This window comes from Mauremys mutica, chromosome 22, assembly GCF_020497125.1.
Source record: "Mauremys mutica isolate MM-2020 ecotype Southern chromosome 22, ASM2049712v1, whole genome shotgun sequence".
In the NCBI taxonomy this organism is placed as follows: Eukaryota; Metazoa; Chordata; order Testudines; family Geoemydidae; genus Mauremys; species Mauremys mutica.
This window is the reverse complement of record NC_059093.1, coordinates 22,803,046-22,825,181: the sequence shown is the minus strand read 5'-3', so window position 1 is coordinate 22,825,181 and position 22,136 is coordinate 22,803,046. Positions and strand designations below refer to the sequence as shown.

General features: G+C 56.9%; 1 protein-coding gene across 1 annotated transcript in view; it reads right to left on the bottom strand.

Annotated features, from left to right (window-relative positions):
• LOC123354626 overlaps positions 1-18,140 on the bottom strand; it is a 36,968-nt gene extending 18,828 nt beyond the window's left edge. Inside the window, exon 1 of the mRNA XM_044996739.1 lies at positions 17,673-18,140. Within this exon, the coding sequence (XP_044852674.1) occupies positions 17,673-18,140 (468 nt within the window). The remainder of the gene's footprint in view (positions 1-17,672) is intronic.
• Between the last annotated feature and the right edge of the window lie 3,996 nt (positions 18,141-22,136).

Here is a 22,136-nt window from a genome sequence, read left to right as displayed (position 1 = left end):
ATTTTTTTACAGTCTGAAACATACCCACCAGATATTTTTAACTCTCAACTATGTTAAAAGCATCTGAATGAAATTTGTATTTGTTTCTTATTGGCATATTCCCACTAAGTTTGTGGGGAAGAAGGACAACTAACTTTTAATTATACCAAATCTGCTGTGGTATCTAAATTGCAGAGTTGTCTTTTTGATTAGTCAGTGTCGCCATTACAGTAAAAATATGCGTACAGTGAAGTGCAAGGCATTAATATGTTTATAGCTGTTACCACAAAAGCTCTACTCCTCTCTTGGTTTGTATAGACCCCCATCGTAGCATCTGCGCTCCCAGGAAAGTTAATTAGTTGCCTGACTAGTGATAGGATCTATGTTCTCCCTTATTTAAAGCTGGGCACTACCAGCTGGATTGGTTACATTTTTCACAAAAGTTATGGAGATGAGGGAGAAAAAGCTTAGTCTTAGACTTGTAGGAGAATGGGAGATTCCGTCTTTACTATGTTGTTGCTATTGCACCGCCATACAGTGAATTTTGTTAAAGTATGGGCTTTGGATCAGGCCATGAAGTAATGAAAGGTTAGAGTGTGAATGTTAGTAACTGTCCGAGACCGATTGCGGTTCGATCAGCTTTGGTATTGGGAGAGGAAAAACAGGCTGGACCAGAATAAGGTTTAAAGCCAAGTGGCTGCGTTTATTTGGGGGAAAGTTACAACTTGGGCCGAGGAAGGGGGCAATTCTTAGCTGGGATGTTATCAAACATTACAAACACACCCAAAAATCATTAACAATACAAATCTATACTGCTCACTGCTTCACACTGAATAGACAGACACACCAGTTACACAAGATGGAAATCAGGTTCATCAGAGCGGTACCCGGTGCAACACAGAAAAAGGGACCCACAGGCCACTGCCTCAACCGCCCTTGCTTTCACACTAAGGGTTTTACCCAGAGTGTGGTGCGGCTGTGATTGTGCAGGTTCCACTTACTCAGACCGCAGGGACAGAAACCCCTTGGTCAGCTAATCCCCAGATGGAGACAGCACCCAGCACCAAGCACTCCACACAAAGACAGAGCAGTAACTCACACAACTTTAAACAGTCTACAATTAACTAGTTACTAAAACCCAGAACAGATATACAAACTAGACAACTGTGCAATTATGAGCTCAATGATTCAACTCTCATATACTATTGTTGCCGGCTCAAAGAGCCCGAGGTGGAGCAACAGCAGGTTCGTTGCCCGGTGTGCGTCGCACTAATTATCACACCAGGGTGGAGAAGCAAAACTAGTTTTATTTGAGCCCAAAGAAAGCTGCCAGGGAGAAAAGCATTCTCAAATCCTGCACACCCGCGCGCAGGCGGGGTCCCAGCATTTATACCCCCCTTGTTTGTGTAAGCCTTTTGTTCGGTTTTCCCCCTCACCCCTCCCTTCCCAGCAGCAGCTACATTAGGCATTACATTTCAGTGTGTTAGAAAAGTTCTCATCCACAAGCTTATCTATGGCCTTCATAGAACAAACGCATACAGATTTTCCTTCCCCCTCTCCCCCTCCTCCCCGCCGCTTCTGCTGTTTCAAACTCCTGCATCTGCAAGCTGAAACAGCTGACAGTTACACATTTTGCTTGCAGTCTGTTAGCATCTTAGGCTGGTTAAATTTCACAGTATGGAAGACCTCTGGTTCACTCAGGCCTGCAGTCACAACTTTGGTTTACTCAGGTCTAGTGACACCAACAATTTATACACTTGGTACCGAGTTAGGGAGGGGGAAAAAGGAGGGGAAGCTAGGTAAGCAAACTGTCAGAAATTAGAATGCAAATACCGCACTCCGGCGCAGCTGACCAGCAGAGCAGACACCAGAAGCATGACGAGCTGATGGAAATAGATCCAAAATGACAAATCCAAAGCGACAACGAATCCAAAAGGACACGACAGGAGCTAGCTATAACGGGAGGAGACCTTGGCTGAAAGGTTGATCAGGCCCTTCAGCTGACACGCGGACACTCCACAAAGATTTTGGGGGAAACCTAGTTTTATTTGAAGGGTCTCACTCACTCGTGTCAGCATCTGATTGGTCCCTGGCTCCTACACCCTTCAGGCTCCAAGCTGTTGCCCCCCACGCCAACAGGATTTGCACACGGCACACTGGCGTCTCTGCACAAGGCACTAGCCTGACCCCTAGATGACCAAGCAAAAAAGAGCGGGAAAATGCACACAGCACTATAATGTTGCACACCGCACCTCAGGATTGCACACGACACCACGGTGTTGCTGGGCAGAATTAGGTCTCTGCCCTCTCCTGTGGAACAAGAAACTGGTCCAAGATGGAGGCTGCCTTGTCCTTTTAGCAGAACAAGATGGCCGTGGACCAACAATTGGCCATACAGAACCATAACTATGTATAGGGTTGCGACAGTAATGTTTGGCTCGAGATGGCTGAGAATTGAATTTAAACAGATGGTGCATGGATGGCAGCAGGGGAGTACGTTGTGCATTTCATACCATTTGCCTTGCAGATTTAGCCATTATATGTATATATAGAGAAATGCTCAAAGAAAGGCTTTATATGTATATATATAGAAATGCTCAAAGAAAGGAAGGTTTGAAAGCTCGAAGCCTCTGGTAATTGGCTGAGCCTTAATCAGTGGGCAGGGCATTCACTCAGGCAAGGGGTTTATAGAGCCACACACAAGCGACCAGGGAGCTTTGCGAACAGGGAGTTTCGCAAGGGCAGTGGGAAGGGAGCGGGAGTCCCTTGTCAGTCCTATCTGTTCCCCTGTAGTCCCCTTAAAACCTATAAACTAAACCACATTCCAAAACCTCTTTCTTTAAACCACCCTTCCATTAAGTAGGAGACAATGCAGGCAGAAGCCCAGCAGCAGGGTGGGGGCTATTCAGTTTATTGCACTGAGTGCAGCATGTATGATTACCTGCCCTGTGGGCGGGTGGCGTATGTGTGCAGTCGGTGGAAGGAGCTCCTGGCCCTCAGAGACCATGTACGGACTTTGGAGGCCAGGGTGGCGGAACTGGAGGAGCTAAGAGAGGCAGAGAGGTATGTTGATGAGGCTTTCCGGGACACTGTAGAATTGTCCCACCTCCGCTCAGACAGCTCCTGTGCTGTTGAGGAGGAAGAAGGGCCCAGGGAAGCAGAGCAGTCAATGGGAGCAGAGGGAAACCTTCCCGTAGTTGGGACCCTCCTTCCAGATGGTGCTGGGGTTGCCTCTCGCACTGAGGTTACCTCTCCGGGGGAGGGAACTCCAGTTTCTAGGAAAAGGCAGGTGTTAGTAATGGGAGATTTGATTATTAGAAAGGTAGATAGCTGGGTTTGTGATGACCGGGAGAACCGTATGGTGACTTGCCTGCCTGGTGCGAAGGTTGCGGATCTCTCGAGGCATCTAGACAGACTTATGTGTAGTGCTGGGGAGGAGCCGGTGGTCGTGGTACATGTAGGTACCAACAGTGATGAGCTGCCAAAATCTTAACAACCGGTTCCCTATAAAAAGTTTTGATTTAAGGAGGGGAGCGGGGGAGGGGCTGGGGCAGGGGGAGACATACTTGTGGGGCCAGGGGCCCCTGCAGAGCCTGGGGCAAATTGCCCCACTTGCCTTCCCCCCCCCGGCAAGCCTAGAGCTTGCAGCCCCATCCCCCCTTACCTTGCTAGCAGCTCAAAGCAGGAGGACGACTCCAGAGCTAAGCTGAGCTGCCCAGCTGATGCCTGCGGCTGGCCACGCTGCAGCTGGGGGGAAGCGGGGGAAGGGCCGGGGGAGCCTCAGTCTCCCCAGCTGGGAATCCTGGGAGCAACAGGATGGTCCGGCCCGCAGACCAGAGTTCTTTGCCCACTCCCTGGCCCTTTAACAACCGGTTCTCCACGGAGGTCGAATTTTAGCAACCGGTTCTTGGGAACCTGTGGGAACCTGCTCCAGCTCACCACTGGGTACCAATGACATAGGGAAGGGTAGGAGAGATGTCCTGGAAGCCAAATTTAGGCTGCTAGGGAAGAGACTGAAATCCAGGACCTCTATGGTGGCATTCTCAGAAATGCTCCCAGTTCCACGCGCAGGGCCAGGTAGGCAGGCAGAGCTTCAGAGTCTCAATGCGTGGATGAGACGATGGTGTAGAGAGGAGGGGTTCACGTTCATTAGGAACTGGCGAAACTTCTGGGATGGGAGGAGCCTATACAGGAGAGATGGGCTCCACCTAAACCAAAGTGGAACCAGACTGCTGGCACTAAACATGAAAAAGGTTGTAGAGCGGTTTTTAAACTAGGAGATGGGGGAAAGCCGACGCTGCAGAGGAGCGTGTGGATCGGACACAGACTTCTCTTAGGGGATAGTCTGATGATAGAGAATCTCCAGGTTATAGACAGGAGCAGAGGACGGAAGAGGATAATGTAAGGGCTGGATCAGATGATAAACAGTCACATCAAAAAGAATCTGGCACATCAGAAAAAGGCAGACTAATAAACAGGGACAAGTTTTTAAAGTGCTTGTACACAAATGCCAGAAGTCTAAATAATAAGATGGGGGAACTAAAGTGCCTTGTGATAAAGGAGGATATTGATATAATAGGCATCACAGAAACCTGGTGGACTGAGAGCAATCAATGGGACACAATCATTCTGGGGTTCCGAAATATATCAGAAGGACAGAACAGGTTGTGCAGGGGGAAAAGCCCTGCAGAGGGCTGGGGCTGGGCAAGGTAAAACCCTGGCTGACTGGGGGAAGGGGCTGCAGCTGGGACCACACCCCAAACTAAGCAACTGGGCCTTATAAGGAGGCCAGGGCAGCCAGTGGGAGCAGCCTCTCTCTGGCTGGAGAGGGGACAGGCCTGGCTGCTGGGGATCTCACCTAGGGGACCTAGAGGGAGGCAGGGCTGGGGAAAGGCCTTAGGAGCTGGGAAGCCCTAGGCCAGTAACTCCCCAGGCTGCAGGGCCTAGTTTTAGGCCCACCTAGGTATTGGGCTTGCCAAGGGGCAGCCAGAGGGTGGCTGAAGGCTGCCTGTCCAGACCCCTTGTTGCCTGTGATGATTGGCTGATACACTGCAGTCTGCCCCAGGGCACGGGGGCTAAACAGAGACTGGCAGTAGCCACAACTGAGGCGATGTGGGGACAGGGAGTACGGGTTCCCCTGGGGTGGGGAAACCCAGTAAGACTGTGGGGTACTGCAGGAGGCAGAACCCTGGGATAAGGGCACCGGGGTACTGGGAGGGACATGGGGGCCAACAGCAAGCAGATCACCAGCCTGCAGAGGGTGCTCCTGGGTCCAAGAGCTAATTCCCAAGGACAACCAGCAGGAGGCGCCGCAGGGGTGAGTGTGAGCTGTGCTATGGGCATATTAGGTCCTTATTGTATTGTTTGTATGTAAGTTGTTGTGAAGGAATGTGATCTTAATCAGTTCATAATATAGTTAATGTGCCTTTAAAGGTCTTATTTTTCAAAAACGGTAGGTAACTGTGTATGCTCACGTAAGCTTTCGGTTGCAATTTAATAATACATTTAAAGGGTTTAATGTAGCTGCATTTGACTATAGCTACCATAGCATATGGTATTAGTGTTTTTCTTGCATGATATTTGATGGTCCAGTTATGGACGCTAACATGTGTAAGGCACTGTAGCTGTTGAGAGTTGCCCCAAGTCAAATGTTTTAATGACTGAGTTTAGTTGTGTTGCCCACAAATGCAACATGGCCACATTTAATTCTTTTTGACTTGATCTGCCTGGGTTCTTAACATGTGAACTATCTGATGGGCACCTTAGTATGGGAAGTTTTCTGCCCGGTTCTTGAAATACTTGAGCAATTAACATCATTGACATGTAAAAACAAGACTTCAGTTCTGTTTCTGTTTTGCGCCACACACTTCCATGTTTCAGGGGGAAACGACAGTCTTTCGGAAGCTGACCAGTTTGAATTTGGGATTACAGTAGCTTTATGCAGCCAAGGGCGGCTCTAGGAATTGCACCGCCCCAGCAGGGCGGCACGCCACGGGGGGCGCTCTGGCGGTCGCCGATCCCGCGGCTCCGGTGGACCTCCCGCAGGCACACCTGCGGATGCTCCACCGAAGCCGCGGGACCAGCGGACCCTCTGCAGGCACACCTGCGGGAGGTCCACCGGAGCCGCCTGCCGCCCTCCCTCTTGGCGCGCTGGGGTCTGGAGCCGGCCATAGAGTGTCCCTAATTGACTACTGTTTGATATGATAATGAAAAGCAATTTCCATAAATATTCCATTCAGCCCTTCACACCGTTCAGTGTAATTTCCTTTCTGCTTTGTTAGGGCCTAATCCTCGTCTCACTGTATTGGCTTCAGGGGAAGCAGACCTGGGTTATTAGGTAGCCGTCTGGATTAAAGTGGATAGTGGTTTGTGAGTTTTTCAGTTTGAGAAGCAAACAAACAGTATATGGTATATACATACACGATATACTACACATGCTGGCCTTACACGGGTACGAGATACCACTCACTCTGCTCTAAGGGCTGGAAAGCCAGAAGCCGGGGCTGCCCTGTGGGCTGCAGCTGCACCAGAGCTGGGCCCACCCCATCCTGTTGAGAGGCTGGATGTACGTGTCTGGGGGAGGCAAGAGGGATCCTCGCTGGGCTGCTACCAGGACAATTAAACCTTTTCCCTCTCTCTTTAGGGGGCAGAATACATCCCTCTTCACCAGCCAGCTGGGCTCCCACCTTCCCCTCCCTCCCATACAGTCATCAGAAAAACCAAGGACTTCTGAGTGATGTCCAGTGCTTGGGGCCTGGACACCAGAAGTGACAGCCGGATCCCTCCCCCGGGCCAGGACAGTTTGTGTTAAAAGACCCCATCATTGCAGTGGATGCAGACCAAGGATAGTAATTGGCTCAGTCCGGTGACCTAATGGATGAGGTCACCCCCCACCCCAGGGCAGTCCCATCCGAGAGCCTGAGAACCAGGATCCACGGAGCGACATTTCCCCCCCGGCCCCGACAGGTGGGATCTGCAGATGATGGTGGAGGGCAGCGGGAGGGAAGGTTGCACTAGCGCTGCCTGGGCTGTATCTGCGCCAAGGATAAATGGAGGGGGTCACGCAGCCTGTGCCTGACACTCCACAGTGCTACAATCACTCCGAGGACAAGTCAAATGCTGCACCAAGGGTGGTGAGTTCCCCGTGAACTCCCATGTGAGCACACACTGCCACTGTCCTCCACACACACTGCACGTGCGCACACACACACACAGCCACTGTCCTCCACACACTGTGCGCACACACACACATACACTGCCACTGTCCTTCACACACTGCCACTGTCCTCCACACACACTGTGCATGCACACACACACACAGACACTGCCACTGTCCTCCACACACTGTGCACACACACACACACATTGCCACTGTCCTTCACACACTGCCACTGTCCTCCACACACACTGCACATGCACTCACACACACACACACACACTGCCACTGTCCTCCACACACTGCGTGTGCGCACACACACACACACTGCCACGGGCGTGCACACACACACACACTGCCACTGTCCTCCACACACTGCGCGCGCACACACACACACACACACACACACTGCACACACACACACACATTGCCACTGTCCTCCACACACACACCACGTACACTCTCACACACACACTGCCATTGTCCTCCACACACTGCACGCACACACACACACTGCCACTGTCCTCCACACACTGCAGGCGCACACACACACTGCACACACACACACAGCCACTGTCCTCCACACTGCCACTGCGCTCCACACACTGCACGCACACACACACACTGCCACTGTCCTCCATACACACTGTGCATGCGCACACACACACACACTGCCGCTGTCCTCCACACACTGCCACTGTCCTCCACACACTGCGCACGCGCGCACACACACACACACACATTGCCACTGTCCTCCACACACACCGTACATGCACTCACACACACACACACACACACACACACACACACTGCCACTGTCCTCCACACACTGCGCGTGCACACACACACACACACACACACTGCCACTGTCCTCCACACACTGCGCGTGCACACACACACACACACTGCCACTGTCCTCCACACACTGCGCGCGCACACACACACAAACACACACTGCACACACACACACACATTGCCACTGTCCTCCACACACACACTGCGTACACTCTCACACACACACTGCCATTGTCCTCCACACACTGCGGGCGCACACACACACACTGCCACTGTCCTCCACACACTGCGGGCACACACACACACTGCACGCACACACACAGCCACTGTCCTCCACACTGCCACTGTGCTCCACACACTGCACGCACACACACACACTGCCACTGTCCTCCATACACACTGTGCATGCGCACACACACACACACTGCCGCTGTCCTCCACACACTGCGCACGCACGCGCACACACACACACACACTGCCACTGTCCTCCACACACACCGCACACACAAACACCCCGTGCATGCTGCGCACACATATATTGCAACGAAAGAGACACAAACTGCACAGTGCAGAGATGGCTGGTTTGTTTCCAGGTTGCTTTTATTTCCACAGCTACTGACTTGTGATTTTTCTGCTTTCCGTGGGCAGAAACGCAACGGAGGAGAATCTCACGTCCCTGAGCTGCCAGGTGACAGTGGCAGACACTCAGAAAGAATTTCCCACTGTGGGTTGGACCCAAGGGAAGGGACTAGGGGGAGAGGAGGGTGGGGTTACCAAGGCGCACTGTGGGAATGGGGGATTTAGAGACCCCGAGAGGATGGGTGGGGGTGGATCACAGGGCCCCACAGTGGCTGAAAAGGGGAACTCAGCAGGTTGGGGGGAGCAGAGATTGGAGATGAGGAACCTCACACCCTGGGGATGGACTGGGGCAGTGGGGTGCTGGGAAAGTGGGGCCCAGCAATGGAGAAATGGGCTGGAGGCAATTGGGAGAGGGAGGAGGTCAGGGGCGGGGTGCTGAGGATGGGGGAGGAGGAGGAGGTCGGGGGTGGGGTGCTGAGGGTGGGGGATGGGGGAGGTTGGGGGCGGGGCACTGAGGTCGGGGAGGAGGAGGTGGGGGTGCAGCGCTGAGGACAGGGACGGGAGGAGGTCGAGGGTGGGGTGTTGATGGTGGGGGGAAGGAGGAGTTCAGGGGAGGGGAGCTGAGGGGGGAGGAAGGGGGAGGTTGGGGGCAGGGCACTGAGGAGGGGGTGGGAGGAGGAGGAGGAGGAGGTCGGGGTGGGGTGCTCAGCGAGGGGAGGTTGGGGCGAGAGGAGGTTGGGTGGGGAGCAATGAGGATGGGGAGGAGGAGGAGGAGGTTGGGGCGCAGCGCTGAGGATGGGGGAGGAGGATGAGGTCGGTGGGGGTGCTGAGGGTGGGGTAGGAAGGAGGTGGGGCGGGCCACTGAGGATGGGGTGGGAGGAGGAGGTCGGGGGTGGGGTGCTGAGGGCGGGGGGGAGGGGGAGGTTGGGGGCGGGGCAATGAGGACGGGGAGGAGGAGGAGGAGGTTGGGGCGCAGCGCTGAGGATGGGGGAGGAGGACGAGGTCGGTGGGGGTGCTGAGGGTGGGGTAGGAAGGAGGTGGGGCGGGCCACTGAGGATGGGGTGGGAGGAGGAGGTCGGGGGCGGGGTGCTGAGGGCGGGGAGGAAGGAGGTGGGGGTGCAGCATGGGGGAGGGGGGTGGGGTGCTGAGGATGGGAGGAAGGAGGAGTTCAGGGGAGGGGAGTTGAGGGGGGAGGGAGGTGGGGTGCTGACGGTGTGGGGGAAGGAGGAGTTCAGGGGAGGGGAGCTGAGGGGGGAGGAGGAGGTCGGGGTGGGGCACTGAGGGGGAGGAGGAGGTCGGGCAGGGTGCTGAGGGTGTGGGGGAAGGAGGTGTTCAGGGAAGGGGAGCTGAAGGAGGGGAGGGGAGCTGAGGGCGGGAAGGGAGTGGGAGGTTGGGGGCAGGGCACTGAGGATGGGGTGGGAGGAGGAGGTCGGGGGCGGGGTGCTGTGGGCGGGGAGGAGGGGGAGGTTGGGGGCGGGGCAATGAGGATGGGGAGCAAGGAGGTGGGGGCGCTGAGGATGGGGGGAAGGAGGTGTTCAGAGGAGGGGAGCTGAGGGGGGAGGGAGGTGGGGGCGGGGCACTGAGGACGGGGGAGGAAGGAGGTGGGGGCGCAGCGTGGGGGAGGGGGGTGGGGTGCTGAGGATGGGGGAAAGGAGGAGTTCAGGGGAGGGGAGTTGAGCGGGGAGGGAGGTGGGGGCGGGGCACTGAGGAGGGGGGAGGAAGGAGGTGGGGCGGGGGGGAGGAGGAGGTTGGGGTCGGGGCAATGAGGACGGGGTGGGAGGAGGAGGAGGTCGGGGGCGGGGTGGTGTGAGCGGGGGGGGAGGGGGAGGTTGGGGGCGGGGCAATGAGGACGGGAGGAGGAGGTCGGGGGCGGGGTAGTGGAGCAGCAGTGCCACCCGCTGGCCAGTCAGGGTAAGGCAGAGAGCGAATCCGCCTGGAGAAGCAGTGACACCTGGTGGCCAGTCAGGTTAATGCACAAAGGGTGTTTCCCAGAGAGAAGTGACAAGTTGTAGCCAGCAGGGGTAGCACCAGCCTCTTCCCCGGGCGGGGGGGGGGAGAGGGGCTGAGGTGGAGTAGACTGAAGACTGTGGCATCTGCGCCCCCCGTGTTGCCGCCATGAGTCCCTGCCACTCTCTGTGGCTCACTCCCTGCTGCTCCTCAGTGAAGTGTAAGCCCCGCCCCTCCCCTCTGAGGCCCCGCCCCCTGCCCAGGCCAGAGGCCAGAAGCCAGAGCCGGGAGGGGTGGCTGCTGCGCTAGCTGGTACCATGGGGCGGGCAGCCGCAGCGCTGCCCCGTCTTGTTGTCCTGCTGCTTGGGTCTGTGGCTGCTCCTCAGCTTCCAGCTGCTGCCCTTTGACTGCTCGCAGCCTGTAAGAGCTGCCTGGGCCGGGCCCCAGTGCCAGCAGAGTCCCCGGGCAACTGACATCTCCTTGAGAGGGCACAAAGGGCTCCCCCAAGCTTGCCAGGCCCCAGTGAGATGCAGAGGCCTTTCCTCAGGGACCCCCGCCCCCAGGCTAATATAACCAATTCTCTCCAGGACGAGAGGCTTTGCAGCCCTCTCTCAATACTTAACATAAGGCCATCTCTGCAGCTCATTGTCTGGTTTCCATCCCCAGGGATGGGCTCTTTTGGTCTCTGCCCCAGGCTGGCCATTCTCTGAGCCACCCAACGTCATTAGGAACTGAAAAGAGAAAGTGAGAACACATGTAAGCTAGGCCGGAACTGGGGCATGGAAGACCGACCGACAGACAGACGTGTCACCTGACTGCTGCTCATTGGCTCCTCCTTCTCTATTCCCCTCCAGCCTCCCCAGGGCCTAAAATGCTCATCACTTGTAGGGTACCTACAGCCCCCCAGCTCTCGCCACTCCCTCAGCCTGCGACACCCACACCTGCACAGAGAGCTCTGGGCCTCTAAAGAAAGGGAGGATTGTTCTCCAGTTTCATACTCAATGTGGTGCCCAGTCGCTCAGGATCTCCAGGTAGCAGTGTGACAGGAACACAGCTCAGGGGTATTTGTTCACAAGCCGTGTCTGCCTTAGAACAAACCCAAACCCTTGTGGAAGTAGCCACAACTCCTCGTTCCAAACACACCCACCCTCTCTCCCCCTCCCATTAGAAGAGCAGAAAAGATCCACAGAATACGAGTGAAGATAATGTGACCCACATGTTGGGCCCTAGAGAGAGGACGTTGCACTGTCAGGGTGTGAGGCTGCCATGGCGTCCCCCAGGCCCTGCTGTGCTGAACGTAGCTCACTCACCCTCACCTTTGTGAGCCTTTAAGCTCCGGATCTCCAGGCTCCTGTGGAGCCAGGTTCAGGTTCCACGTCCTCCCCAGAGGTCTCTTGGAGATGGCTGAGTGTGTTGTCTCCTCCAGCGCTTGACCAGCCCTCTGGCCTGAGAACGCTGCTTCCAGCTCGCTGTGTGCACAGAGCAGGGGCATCCGGCTAATGCCACAGTTTGGACAGGCTGATAACACAGCTCTCAGGCCAGCCCTTCCCTCCTGCAGACTGGTAGCACAGGGAGGGGATGGGGGAAGTGGCCATCTTTACCCAGCAACCCGAACCCATTGCTTACCTGGGCCTGCAGCAGAACCATGGGTGACATGAGCGGTATCCATGGAAACAGCTGCGCCTCCCTTTTAAAACTGATGGGGCCAAGACCCCCTCATTGCTGTGCCTCTGGGCCCCCCAAGCATTGCCCGCCCTGCTGGCCAGTCAGAGTAATGCATACAGTGTGTTTCCCATTGAAGAACAGTGACACCCAGTGGCCAGCAGGGGCAGTGCCAGCCTCTTCCTACTGGGGGGGCGGGGCTCAGCTGGCCTACAGGAAAGTTGTCTCAATAACCCTGGTCTCTGATCCTCAGTTTAGTGCCATCCCCTCCTCTTTTCACCCACTCCCTGTTCTGGCCGGAAGCTGGAGCCAGGCATGCAGGGAAGCTGCTGCACTGGCTGGTGCTCAGACCACCTTCCTCCAGCACTCTCACTGTCAGGATCCCGCATGATTCTCCTCCACCCCTCCCCGTCTGCCCAGATTGCAAGCTCCCAACACATAGCAAAATTTGCAGATGATACAAACCCTAAGGGCTCTTGGAGTCATGGTGGATGAAAATATCTACTCAATGTGCAGCGGCTGTCAAAAAAGTGAACAGAGTGTTGGGAATTATTAAGAAAAGGGCTAGATAAAAAGACAGAAATATCATGTTGCCTCTATAGAAATCCATGCTACATGCACACCTTGAATACTGGCACTGGCAGACTGGTGAAAGGAGTGTTCAGGGCTGGGATAGCAGGGGCTGCAGGTCGGCAGTGAGGGGCACCAGCAGAGCAGTGACTGTGGAGTACAGAGCTGGGATAGCAGGGGCTGCGGGTCAGGAGTGAGGGGCACCGGCAGAGTGGTACCTGGGGAGCCCAGGCCTGGGACAGTAGGGGCTGCGGGTCGGGAGTGAGGGGCACCAGCATAGCGGTGAGTGGGAAGCTCAGGACAGGAATAACTGGGGCTGCGGGTCGGGAGTGAGGGGCACTGGCAGAGCTGTGGGGGGAGCCCAGGTCTGGGATAGCAGTGTGATGCATTGGGAATATTCTTAATGTTTTCTCTGAATATTGTGTGCGTGCCTCAGTTTCCCCTATGCATTTCTTAAGTATCTAGGTGAGGGGATCAGGGTGTGTGATTGTTGCAGAGCCTTAGAGAGCAGGTGTGATGCTGTCTACGGAGAATGGCCAACACCCTGTCTCCTGGCGACTGATGGCCTGGGGCCCTCCCCTGCAAAGGTGCCAATTGAAGCTATTGGAGACAAAGAGGTCCGGTGACCTCCTGGCCCAGGAAAGAGACAAAGGCCAGACGAGGGGCTGAAGAGTTTCAGTTTGGAGCTGGCTGGGAAAATGGAGGGAGGCCCAGAACCGTGTTTCTTGATTGGAAAGGAGTCAAACTCCAATAGGGTTTCCCTGCGCGGGTTCGAATCTTGCTCACAGCGAGGCCTTTGTTTTAGCCAGTCCCTCACCCGGGCAATACCTCTGTACAACCCCCTGAGACACTCTCAATTCTCTCCCCACCCCAAGTAAATCCTGTTCTGCTCCTTTCATGGAGATCCCTGGGACACCCCCTCACACTGTGTCCCTGAGGGGTCAGGCAAACTCTCAGCACCTGAAGCCTCTGCTGCTTACCTAGCGCCCCACAGATCAGCCATGGCCCTGGCTCTGCTCCTCTCCCCAGTGTGTGAAAGGAGCCGACTCAGCGACTCCATGGGAGCTACGGGGCTGCAGCACCAACGGAGGAAAAAACCAGGTGCCCAGCACCCACTGGCAGCCAGGTCTGCCCCTGCACCTGCCACCTGCTACAGGCCTGGCCGACAAGCTCCGCCTCTTCCCCTGCAGCGCCTCCCGCCTGCCCGTGATGGGGTGTGCGGGAGGCGTGGGGAGAGGAAGAAATGGGGCCGGGGAGGGGGGAAGAGACTGGACAGGGTGGGGGGTTGGGGGCAGGGCCTGAGGTGGAGCAGGGGCCAAGCAACCCTCGGGAACTCGGAGAGTCAGCGCCTCTGAGTGCAGAAGCCTTCCCTGCGTCTGAGCGACCAGGAGCCCTGCGCAGAGCAGGTGCCACAGGGCTCAGCCTCCCTGGCCCACGCGGGGCTCTGGGCACTAACAGGAGTGATTGGCGCTGGCTGGGGGGGTCTCTGCGGGGAGAGGGGCGCTGGCTGCGGGGTCTCTGTGAGGGGAGGAGCTGGGGAGTCTGAGGGGCACTGACTGGGGAGGTCTCTGCATGGAGAGGGGCGCTGGCTGCGGGGGTCTGAGGGGCGCTGGCTGGGGGGGTTCTGCGGGTAGAGGGGATGAGCTGGGGGGTCTGAGGGGCGCTGGCTGGGGGGTCTCTGTGGGGGGAGGGGATGAGCGGGGGAGAGGGCGCTGGCTGCGGGGTCTCTGTGGGGGGATGAGCTGGGGGGTCTGAGGGGCACTGACTGGGGGGGTCTCTGCAGGGAGAGGGGCGCTGGCTGGGGGGGTCTCTGAGGGGGGAGGGGATCTGGCTGGTGGTGGTTCTGAGGGTAGAGGGGATGAGCTGGGGGGTCTGAGGGGCACTGACTGGGGGGGTCTCTGTGGGGAGAGGGGCGCTGGCTGGGGGGTTCTGCGGGTAGAGGGGATGAGCTGGGGGGTCTGAGGGGCACTGACTGGGGGGGTCTCTGCAGGGAGAGGGGTGCTGGCTGGGGGGGTCTGAGGGGCGCTGGCTGGGGGGGGTGATGCGGGTAGAGGGGATGAGCTGGGGGGTCCGAGGGGCACTGACTGGGGGGGTCTCTGCAGGAAGAGGGGCGCTGGCTGGGGGTGTCTGAGGGGCGCTGGCTGGGGAGTCTCTGTGAGGGGAGGGGCGCTGGCTGGGGGGTCTGAGGGGCGCTGGCTGGGGGGGTTCTGCGGGTAGAGGGGATGAGCTGGGAGGTCTGAGGGGCGCTGGCTGGGGGGGTCTCTGTGGGGGGAGGGGATGAGCGGGGGAGAGGCGCTGGCTGGGGGCTCTCTGTAGGGAGAAGGAATGAGTGGTGCGGGTTTTCTGAGAGGCGCTGGGTGGGGGGGTTCTGTGGGGGGAGGGGATGAGCGGGGGGGTCTGAGGGGCACTGACTGGGGGGGTCTCTGCATGGAGAGGGGCGCTGGCTGGGGGGGTCTGAGGGGCGCTGGCTGGGGGGTCTCTGTGGGGGGAGGGGCGCTGGCTGGGGGGGTCTGAGGGGCGGTGGCTGGGGGGGGTTTGCGGGTAGAGGGGATGAGCTGGGGGGTCTGAGGGGCACTGACTGGGGGGGTCTCTGCAGGGAGAGGGGCGCTGGCTGGGGGGATCTGAGGGGCGCTGGCTGGGGGGGTTTCTGCGGGTAGAGGGGATGAGCTGGGGGGTCTGAGGGGCGCTGGCTGGGGGGTCTCTGTGGGGGGAGGGGTATGAGCAGGGGAGAGGCGCTGGCTGGGGGCTCTCTGTAGGGAGAAGGGATGAGTGGTGCAGGTTTTCTGAGAGGCGCTGGGTGGGGGGGTTCTGTGGGGGGAGGGGATGAGTGGGCGGGGTCTGAGGGGCACTGGCTGGGGGGGTCTCTGTGGCAGGAGGGGATGAGCGGGGGTTCTGAGAGGTGCTGGCTGGGAGTCTCTCCAGGGGGGCGGGGCTGAGCCACGGGGTCTGTGCTGGGTAGCCCCATTAACCCCTCCCCGTGCCCAGCCCAGGCCCTGCTCCCTCTGGAGCCGCCCTGGGGGCTACCCCGGGTTCCCCCTCCACTGCTGAGCTGCAGCCTCCAGGTACCGGAGCGAGCCCCGGGGGCTGGGCCGAGGCCGGGTGGTGACTCCGCCCCAGTGTCCGGGGGTGGGGGACCTGGCATCTCGCAGTGCCGGGATCTGCTCCCTGGGGCTGCGCCCACGGGGTGCTCGGAGCTGCTGCCCCAACCGGAGCTCAGCACCCCTGGGCCTGGCCGGGCTCTGCTCTGGGCCCTGAGGGGGGGCTGTCCCCACTGGGGTCCCGGCATGTGGCTGGGCAGGGGCTGCCAAGGGGGCAACAGTGAGACCAGGCCGGGGGGTCCGAGTGGGGGGACCGGCCCCACAGGGGTCCCAGCATGTGGCTGGGCAGGGGCTGCCGAGGGGGGAACAGTGAGATCAGGCGGGGGGGTCCGAGTGGGGGGACCAGACCTACTGGGGTCCTGCCATGTGGCTGGGCAGGGGCTGCCGAGGGGGGAACAGTGAGACCAGGTGGGGGGGTCCGAGTGGGGGGACCAGCCCCACTGGGGTCCTGCCGTGTGGCTGGGCGGGGGCTGCTGGGTGGGGGCAGTGAGACTGGGCGGGGGGGTCCGAGTGGGGGGACCAGCCCCACTGGGGTCCTGCCGTGTGGCTGGGCGGGGGCTGCCGGGTGGGGGCAGTGAGACTGGGCGGGGGGGTTCTGAGTGGGGGGACTGGCCCTACTCGGGTCCTGGCGTGTGACTGGGCAGGGGCTGTCGGGGGGACGACAGTGAGACCGGGCGGGGAGGGTCCCAGGGGGGAGACCTGGGCAAACATGTGGATGGAAAGTGTCCCCAAGGAGTGGCGAGAGAAAGGGGGGGGGCGCTGAGATCCCCTCGGATTTACCGCTGCCCCCTCCCATGGGGACCCCATCCAGAGTGATCCCCCCTGTCCTCTCAAATGCCTGAGAAGGTCTCTGTTCTCCTCTCCGATTGTGCCCCAGTTCCCTTAACTTGGCCAATGGCCAGTTCAAATCTCAAGTTTGGGGTGTCCCTTCTCCCCACCCCCACTTTTCCCTGCAGTGATTTATCCTTGTTTAGGAGGGAAATCATTCCCCTGGTGATTTGTGAACTGGGCAGAGGCTGGGGGAGCCCTGAAACAGGGACATCCTGAGCTGGGCTGGGCGGGGGGCTCTGTCTGCTGGCAACAGGGCATGGAAAGGGAGGGGCAAGCGTCCCCCATGGAAACTGGGCAGCCCCAGGTTTCCCAGCACCAGCTACTTCCCATCCCCCACTCAGCAGCCCCCTCTGCTCCCCCCCACCGCCTGCTAGTCACAGTCCCAGACCCCACTGCCAGTGACCTGACTCCAGCCCCCTCCTGTCCCCTGAGAAAGCCACATCACCCGAGCTCCCTGCCCGCCAGTGAACGTGCGGCAAGGAGCAGCCACCCCAGTCTGTCGTTGTTTGATATCGCTGTATAATCCCCTCCAATTGCCCCTCTTTTCCCTTGAACTCTTGAATGGTGATAGAATATCTCCCCAGACGTTGGTGCTTCTCTTTTACATTGGCAGATATTTAATTTGTGCCCCATTTTCTCCTCAGTTCTGAAATCATGATAGCAAATTCTTGAAAAGCCTCCTGCTTTTCTCCCCAGTGTGTGACTGAGATCAGGGCTCTTATCGTCCTGAGCATGGCCCAGGCCTTGCCTGAGATCAGGTGCCCCAGTGTGCCAGGCACTGCACAAACCCTGACCGAGTTTGGGGCACTCATTGTGCCAGGGACTGCACAGACCCCTGCTGAGACCAGGGACCTTGTTGTGCCGGGTGCCGCAGTGACCCTGACTGAGCCTGGGCCGCTGTTGTGCCAGGCCCTGCATCAACACCAAGTGAAATCAGGCTCCCATTGTGCCAGGCGCTGCAGAGACAGCAAACAAACTCAGGGACCTTGTTGTTCCTGGAGCTGCAGAGACCCCGAGCGAGATCGGGGCCCCTTTCCGCCGGGGGCCGCCCAGACCCCAAGTGAGATCGGGGGCCCCGTTCCGCTGGGGGCCGCGCAGACCCCGAGCGAGATCGGGGCCTCGTTCCGCCGGGCGCCGCCCAGACCACAAGCGAGATCGGGGCCCCGTTCTGCCGGGGGCCGCGCAGACCCCGAGCGAGATCGGGGCCTCGTTCCGCCGGGCGCCGCCCAGACCCTGAGTGAGATCGGGGGCCCCGTTCCACCGGGCGCCGCCCAGACCCCGAGCGAGATCGTGGCCCCGTTCCGCCAGGCGCCGCGCAGACCCCGGGCGAGATCGGGGGCCCCGTTCTGCCGGGTGCCACCCAGACCCCGGGCGAGATCGGGGGCCCCGTTCCGCCGGGCGCCGCGCAGACCCCGGGCGAGATCGGGGGCCCCGTTCCGCCGGGCGCCGCGTAGACCCCGAGTGAGATCGGGGCCCCATTCCGCCAGGCACCGCGCAGACCCCGAGTGAGATCGGGGCCCCATTCCGCCAGGCACCGCGCAGACCCCGAGCGAGATCGGGGCCCCATTCCGCCAGGCACCGCGCAGACCCCGGGTCAGATCGGGGGCCCCGTTCTGCCGGGCACCGCGCAGACCCCGAGTGAGATCTGGGCCTTTGTTGTGCCAGGTCAGACTGAGGCCTGGACCGAGATCATGGCTCCTTTGTGCGGGGCAGCACACTACTGCAGCCCAGGTTGCTGCCTCCATTGTGCTGGGCACCTCAGAAACTCCGACTGAGATCTGTGTCCCCGTTGGGCCTGGAACTGCACTGACCCCAACCCAGACCACGCCCCACCACTGTACTGGGCACTGCACAGACCCTGACAGAGATCCTGGCCCCACATTTTGCCAGGTGCTGCAGGGACCCCAAACAAAATCAGGGATCTTGCAATGCCGGGAGTTGCAGAGTCCCTGACTGAGACCAGGCCCCTGTTGTGCAGGGCTCTGCACAGACACTGACCAAGATCGGGGCCCCATGGTGACAGGTGCTGCACAGACACCCCGGGTATGTCTGCACTGCCATTAACCCCCCCCCCCCCAGCTGGCCCATGGCAGCTGCCTCAGGCTCACAGGGCTCAGGCGAAGGGGCTGGTTAATTGCCCTGTAGATGTCTGGGCTCGGGCTGGAGCCAGGCTGTAGGACCCTGCGAGGTGGGAGGGTGCCAGACCTTGGGCTGCAGCCCCAGCCGGAATATCGACACCACCATTAAACAGCCCTGCAGCCTGAGCCGTGTGAGCCCAAGTCAGCAGGCACGGGCCAGCCGCCGGTGTCTGACTGCAGTGTAGATGTGCCCACAGGGACAGAGAGGCATTGCCACAAAAACCTCAGAGGCTAAGTAGGCCGATGGTGGGAGGCCACTCTCCATTTTACAGATGAGGAAACTGAAGCTCAGAGAGCTGAAGTAATTTGCTCAAGTTTGCATGGAGAATTTGGGGTAAAACTGGGAACTGAACCCAGATTGTTTGAATTCCTGCCTCCCAGTTTATTGCACTGAGTGTTGCATGTATGATTACCTGCCCTGTGGGCGGGTGGCGTATGTGTGCAGTTGGTGCAAGGAGCTCCTGGCCCTCAGAGGACTTTGGAAGCCAGGGTGGCGGAACTGGAGGAGCTAAGAGAGGCAGAGAGGTATGTTGATGAGACTTTCCGGGACACTGTAGAATTGTCCCACCTCCGCTCAGACAGCTCCTGTGCTGTTGAGGAGGAAGAACGGCCCAGGGAAGCAGAGCAGTCAATGGGAGCAGAGGGAAACCTTCCCGTAGTTGGGACCCTCCTTCCAGATGGTGCTGGGGTTGCCTCTCGCACTGAGGTTACCTCTCCGGGGGAGGGAACTCCAGTTTCTAGGAAAAGGCAGGTGTTAGTAATGGGAGATTCGATTATTAGAAACGTAGATAGCTGGGTCTGTGATGACTGAGAGAACCGTATGGTGACTTGCCTGACTGGTGCGAAGGTTGCGGATCTCTCAAGGCATCTAGATAGATTTATGTGTAGTGCTGGGGAGCAGCCGGTGGTCGTGGTACATGTAGGTACCAATGACATAGGGAAGGGTAGGAGAGATGTCCTGGAAGTCAAATTTAGGCTGCTAGGGAAGAGACTGAAAACCAGGACCTCTATGGTGACATTCTCAGAAATGCTCCCAGTTCCACGCGCAGGGCCGGGTAGGCAGGCAGAGCTTCAGAGTCTCAACGCGTGGATGAGACGATGGTGTAGAGAGGAGGGGTTCACGTTCATTAGGAACTGGGGAAACTTCTGGGATGGGAGGAGCCTATACAGGAGAGATGGGCTCCACCTAAACCAAAGTGGAACCAGACTGCTGGCACTTAACATTAAAAAGGTTGTAGAGCACTTTTTAAACTAGGAGATGGGGGAAAGCCGACTGCTGCAGAGGAGCGTGTAGATCGGACACAGACTTCTCTTAGGGGAGAGTCTGATGATAGAGAATCTCCAGGTTATAGTCAGGAGCAGAGGACGGAAGAGGATAATGTAAGGGCCGGATCAGATGATAAACAGTCACATAAAAAAGAATCTGGCACATCAGAAAAAGGCAGGCTAATAAACAGGGAAAAGTTTTTAAAGTGCTTGTACACAAATGCCAGAAGTCTAAATAATAAGATGGGTGAACTAGAGTGCCTTGTGATAAAGGAGGATATAGATATAATAGGCATCACAGAAACCTGGTGGACTGAGAGCAATCAATGGGACACAATCATTCCGGGGTACAAAATATATCGGAAGGACAGAACAGGTCGTGCAGGGGGAGGGGTGGCACTATATGTGAAAGAAAGTGTAGATTCAAATGAAGTAAAAATCTTAAGCAAATCCGCATGTTCCATAGAGTCTCTATGGATAGAAATTTCATGCTCTAATAAAAATATAACATTAGGGATCTATTATCGACCACCTGACCAGGACAGTAATAGTGATGATGAAATGCTAAGGGAAATTAGAGAGGCTATCAAAATTAAGAACCCAATAATAGTGGGGGATTTCAATTATCCCCATATTGACTGGGAACATTTCACTTCAGGACGAAATGCAGAGATAAAATTTCTCGATACTTTAAATGACTGCTTCATGGAGCAGCTGGTACGGGAACCCACAAGGGGAGAGGCAACTCTAGATTTAATCCTGAGTGGAGCGCAGGAGCTGGTCCAAGAGGTAACTATAGCAGGACTGCTTGGAAATAGTGACCATAATACAATAGCATTCAACATCCCTGTGGTGGGAAGAACACCTCAACAGCCCAACACTGTGGCATTTAATTTCAAAAGGGGGAACTATACAAAAATGAGGGGGTTAGTTAAACAAAAGTTAAAAGGTACAGTGACTAAAGTGAAATCCCTGAAAGTTGCATGGGCCCTTTTTAAAGATACCATAATAGAGGCCCAACTTTAATGTATACCCCAAATTAAGAAACACAGTAAAAACTAAAAAAGAGCCACCGTGGCTTAACAACCATGTAAAAGAAGCAGTGAGAGATAAAAAAGACTTCCTTTAAAAAGTGGAAGTCAAATCCTAGTGAGGCAAATAGAAAGGAGCACAAACACTGCCAACTTAAGTGCAAGAGTGTAATAAGAAAAGCCAAAGAGGAGTTTGAAGAACGGCTAGCCAAAAACTCCAAAGGTATTAACAAAATGTTTTTTAAGTACATCAGAAGCAGGAAGCCTGCTAAACAACCAGTGGGGCCCCTTGACGATCGAAATACAAAAGGAGCGCTTAAAGACGATAAAGTCATTGCGGAGAAACTTAATGGATTCTTTGCTTCAGTCTTCACGGCTGAGGATGTTAGGGAGATTCCCAAACATGAGCTGGCTTTTGTAGGTGACAAATCTGAGGAACTGTCACAGATTGAAGTGTCACTAGAGGAGGTTTTGGAATTAATTGATAAACTCAACATTAACAAGTCACCGGGACCAGATGGCATTCACCCAAGAGTTCTGAAAGAACTCAAATGTGAAGTTGCGGAACTATTAACTAAGGTTTGTAACCTGTCCTTTAAATCGGCTTCAGTACCCAATGACTGGAAGTTAGCTAATGTAACGCCAATATTTAAAAAGGGCTCTAGGGGTGATCCCGGCAATTACAGACCGGTAAGTCTAACGTCGGTACCAGGCAAATTAGTTGAAACAATAGTTAAGAATAAAATTGTCAGACACATAGAAAAACTGTTGAGCAATAGTCAACATGGTTTCTGTAAAGGGAAATCGTGTCTTACTAATCTATTAGAGTTCTTTGAAGGGGTCAACACACATGTGGACAAGGGGGATCCGGTGGACATAGTGTACTTAGATTTCCAGAAAGCCTTTGACAAGGTCCCTCACCAAAGGCTCTTACGTAAATTAAGCTGTCATGGGATAAAAGGGAAGGTCCTTTCATGGATTGAGAACTGGTTAAAAGACAGGGAACAAAGGGTAGGAATTAATGGTAAATTCTCAGAATGGAGAGGGGTAACTAGTGGTGTTCCCCAAGGGTCAGTCCTAGGAC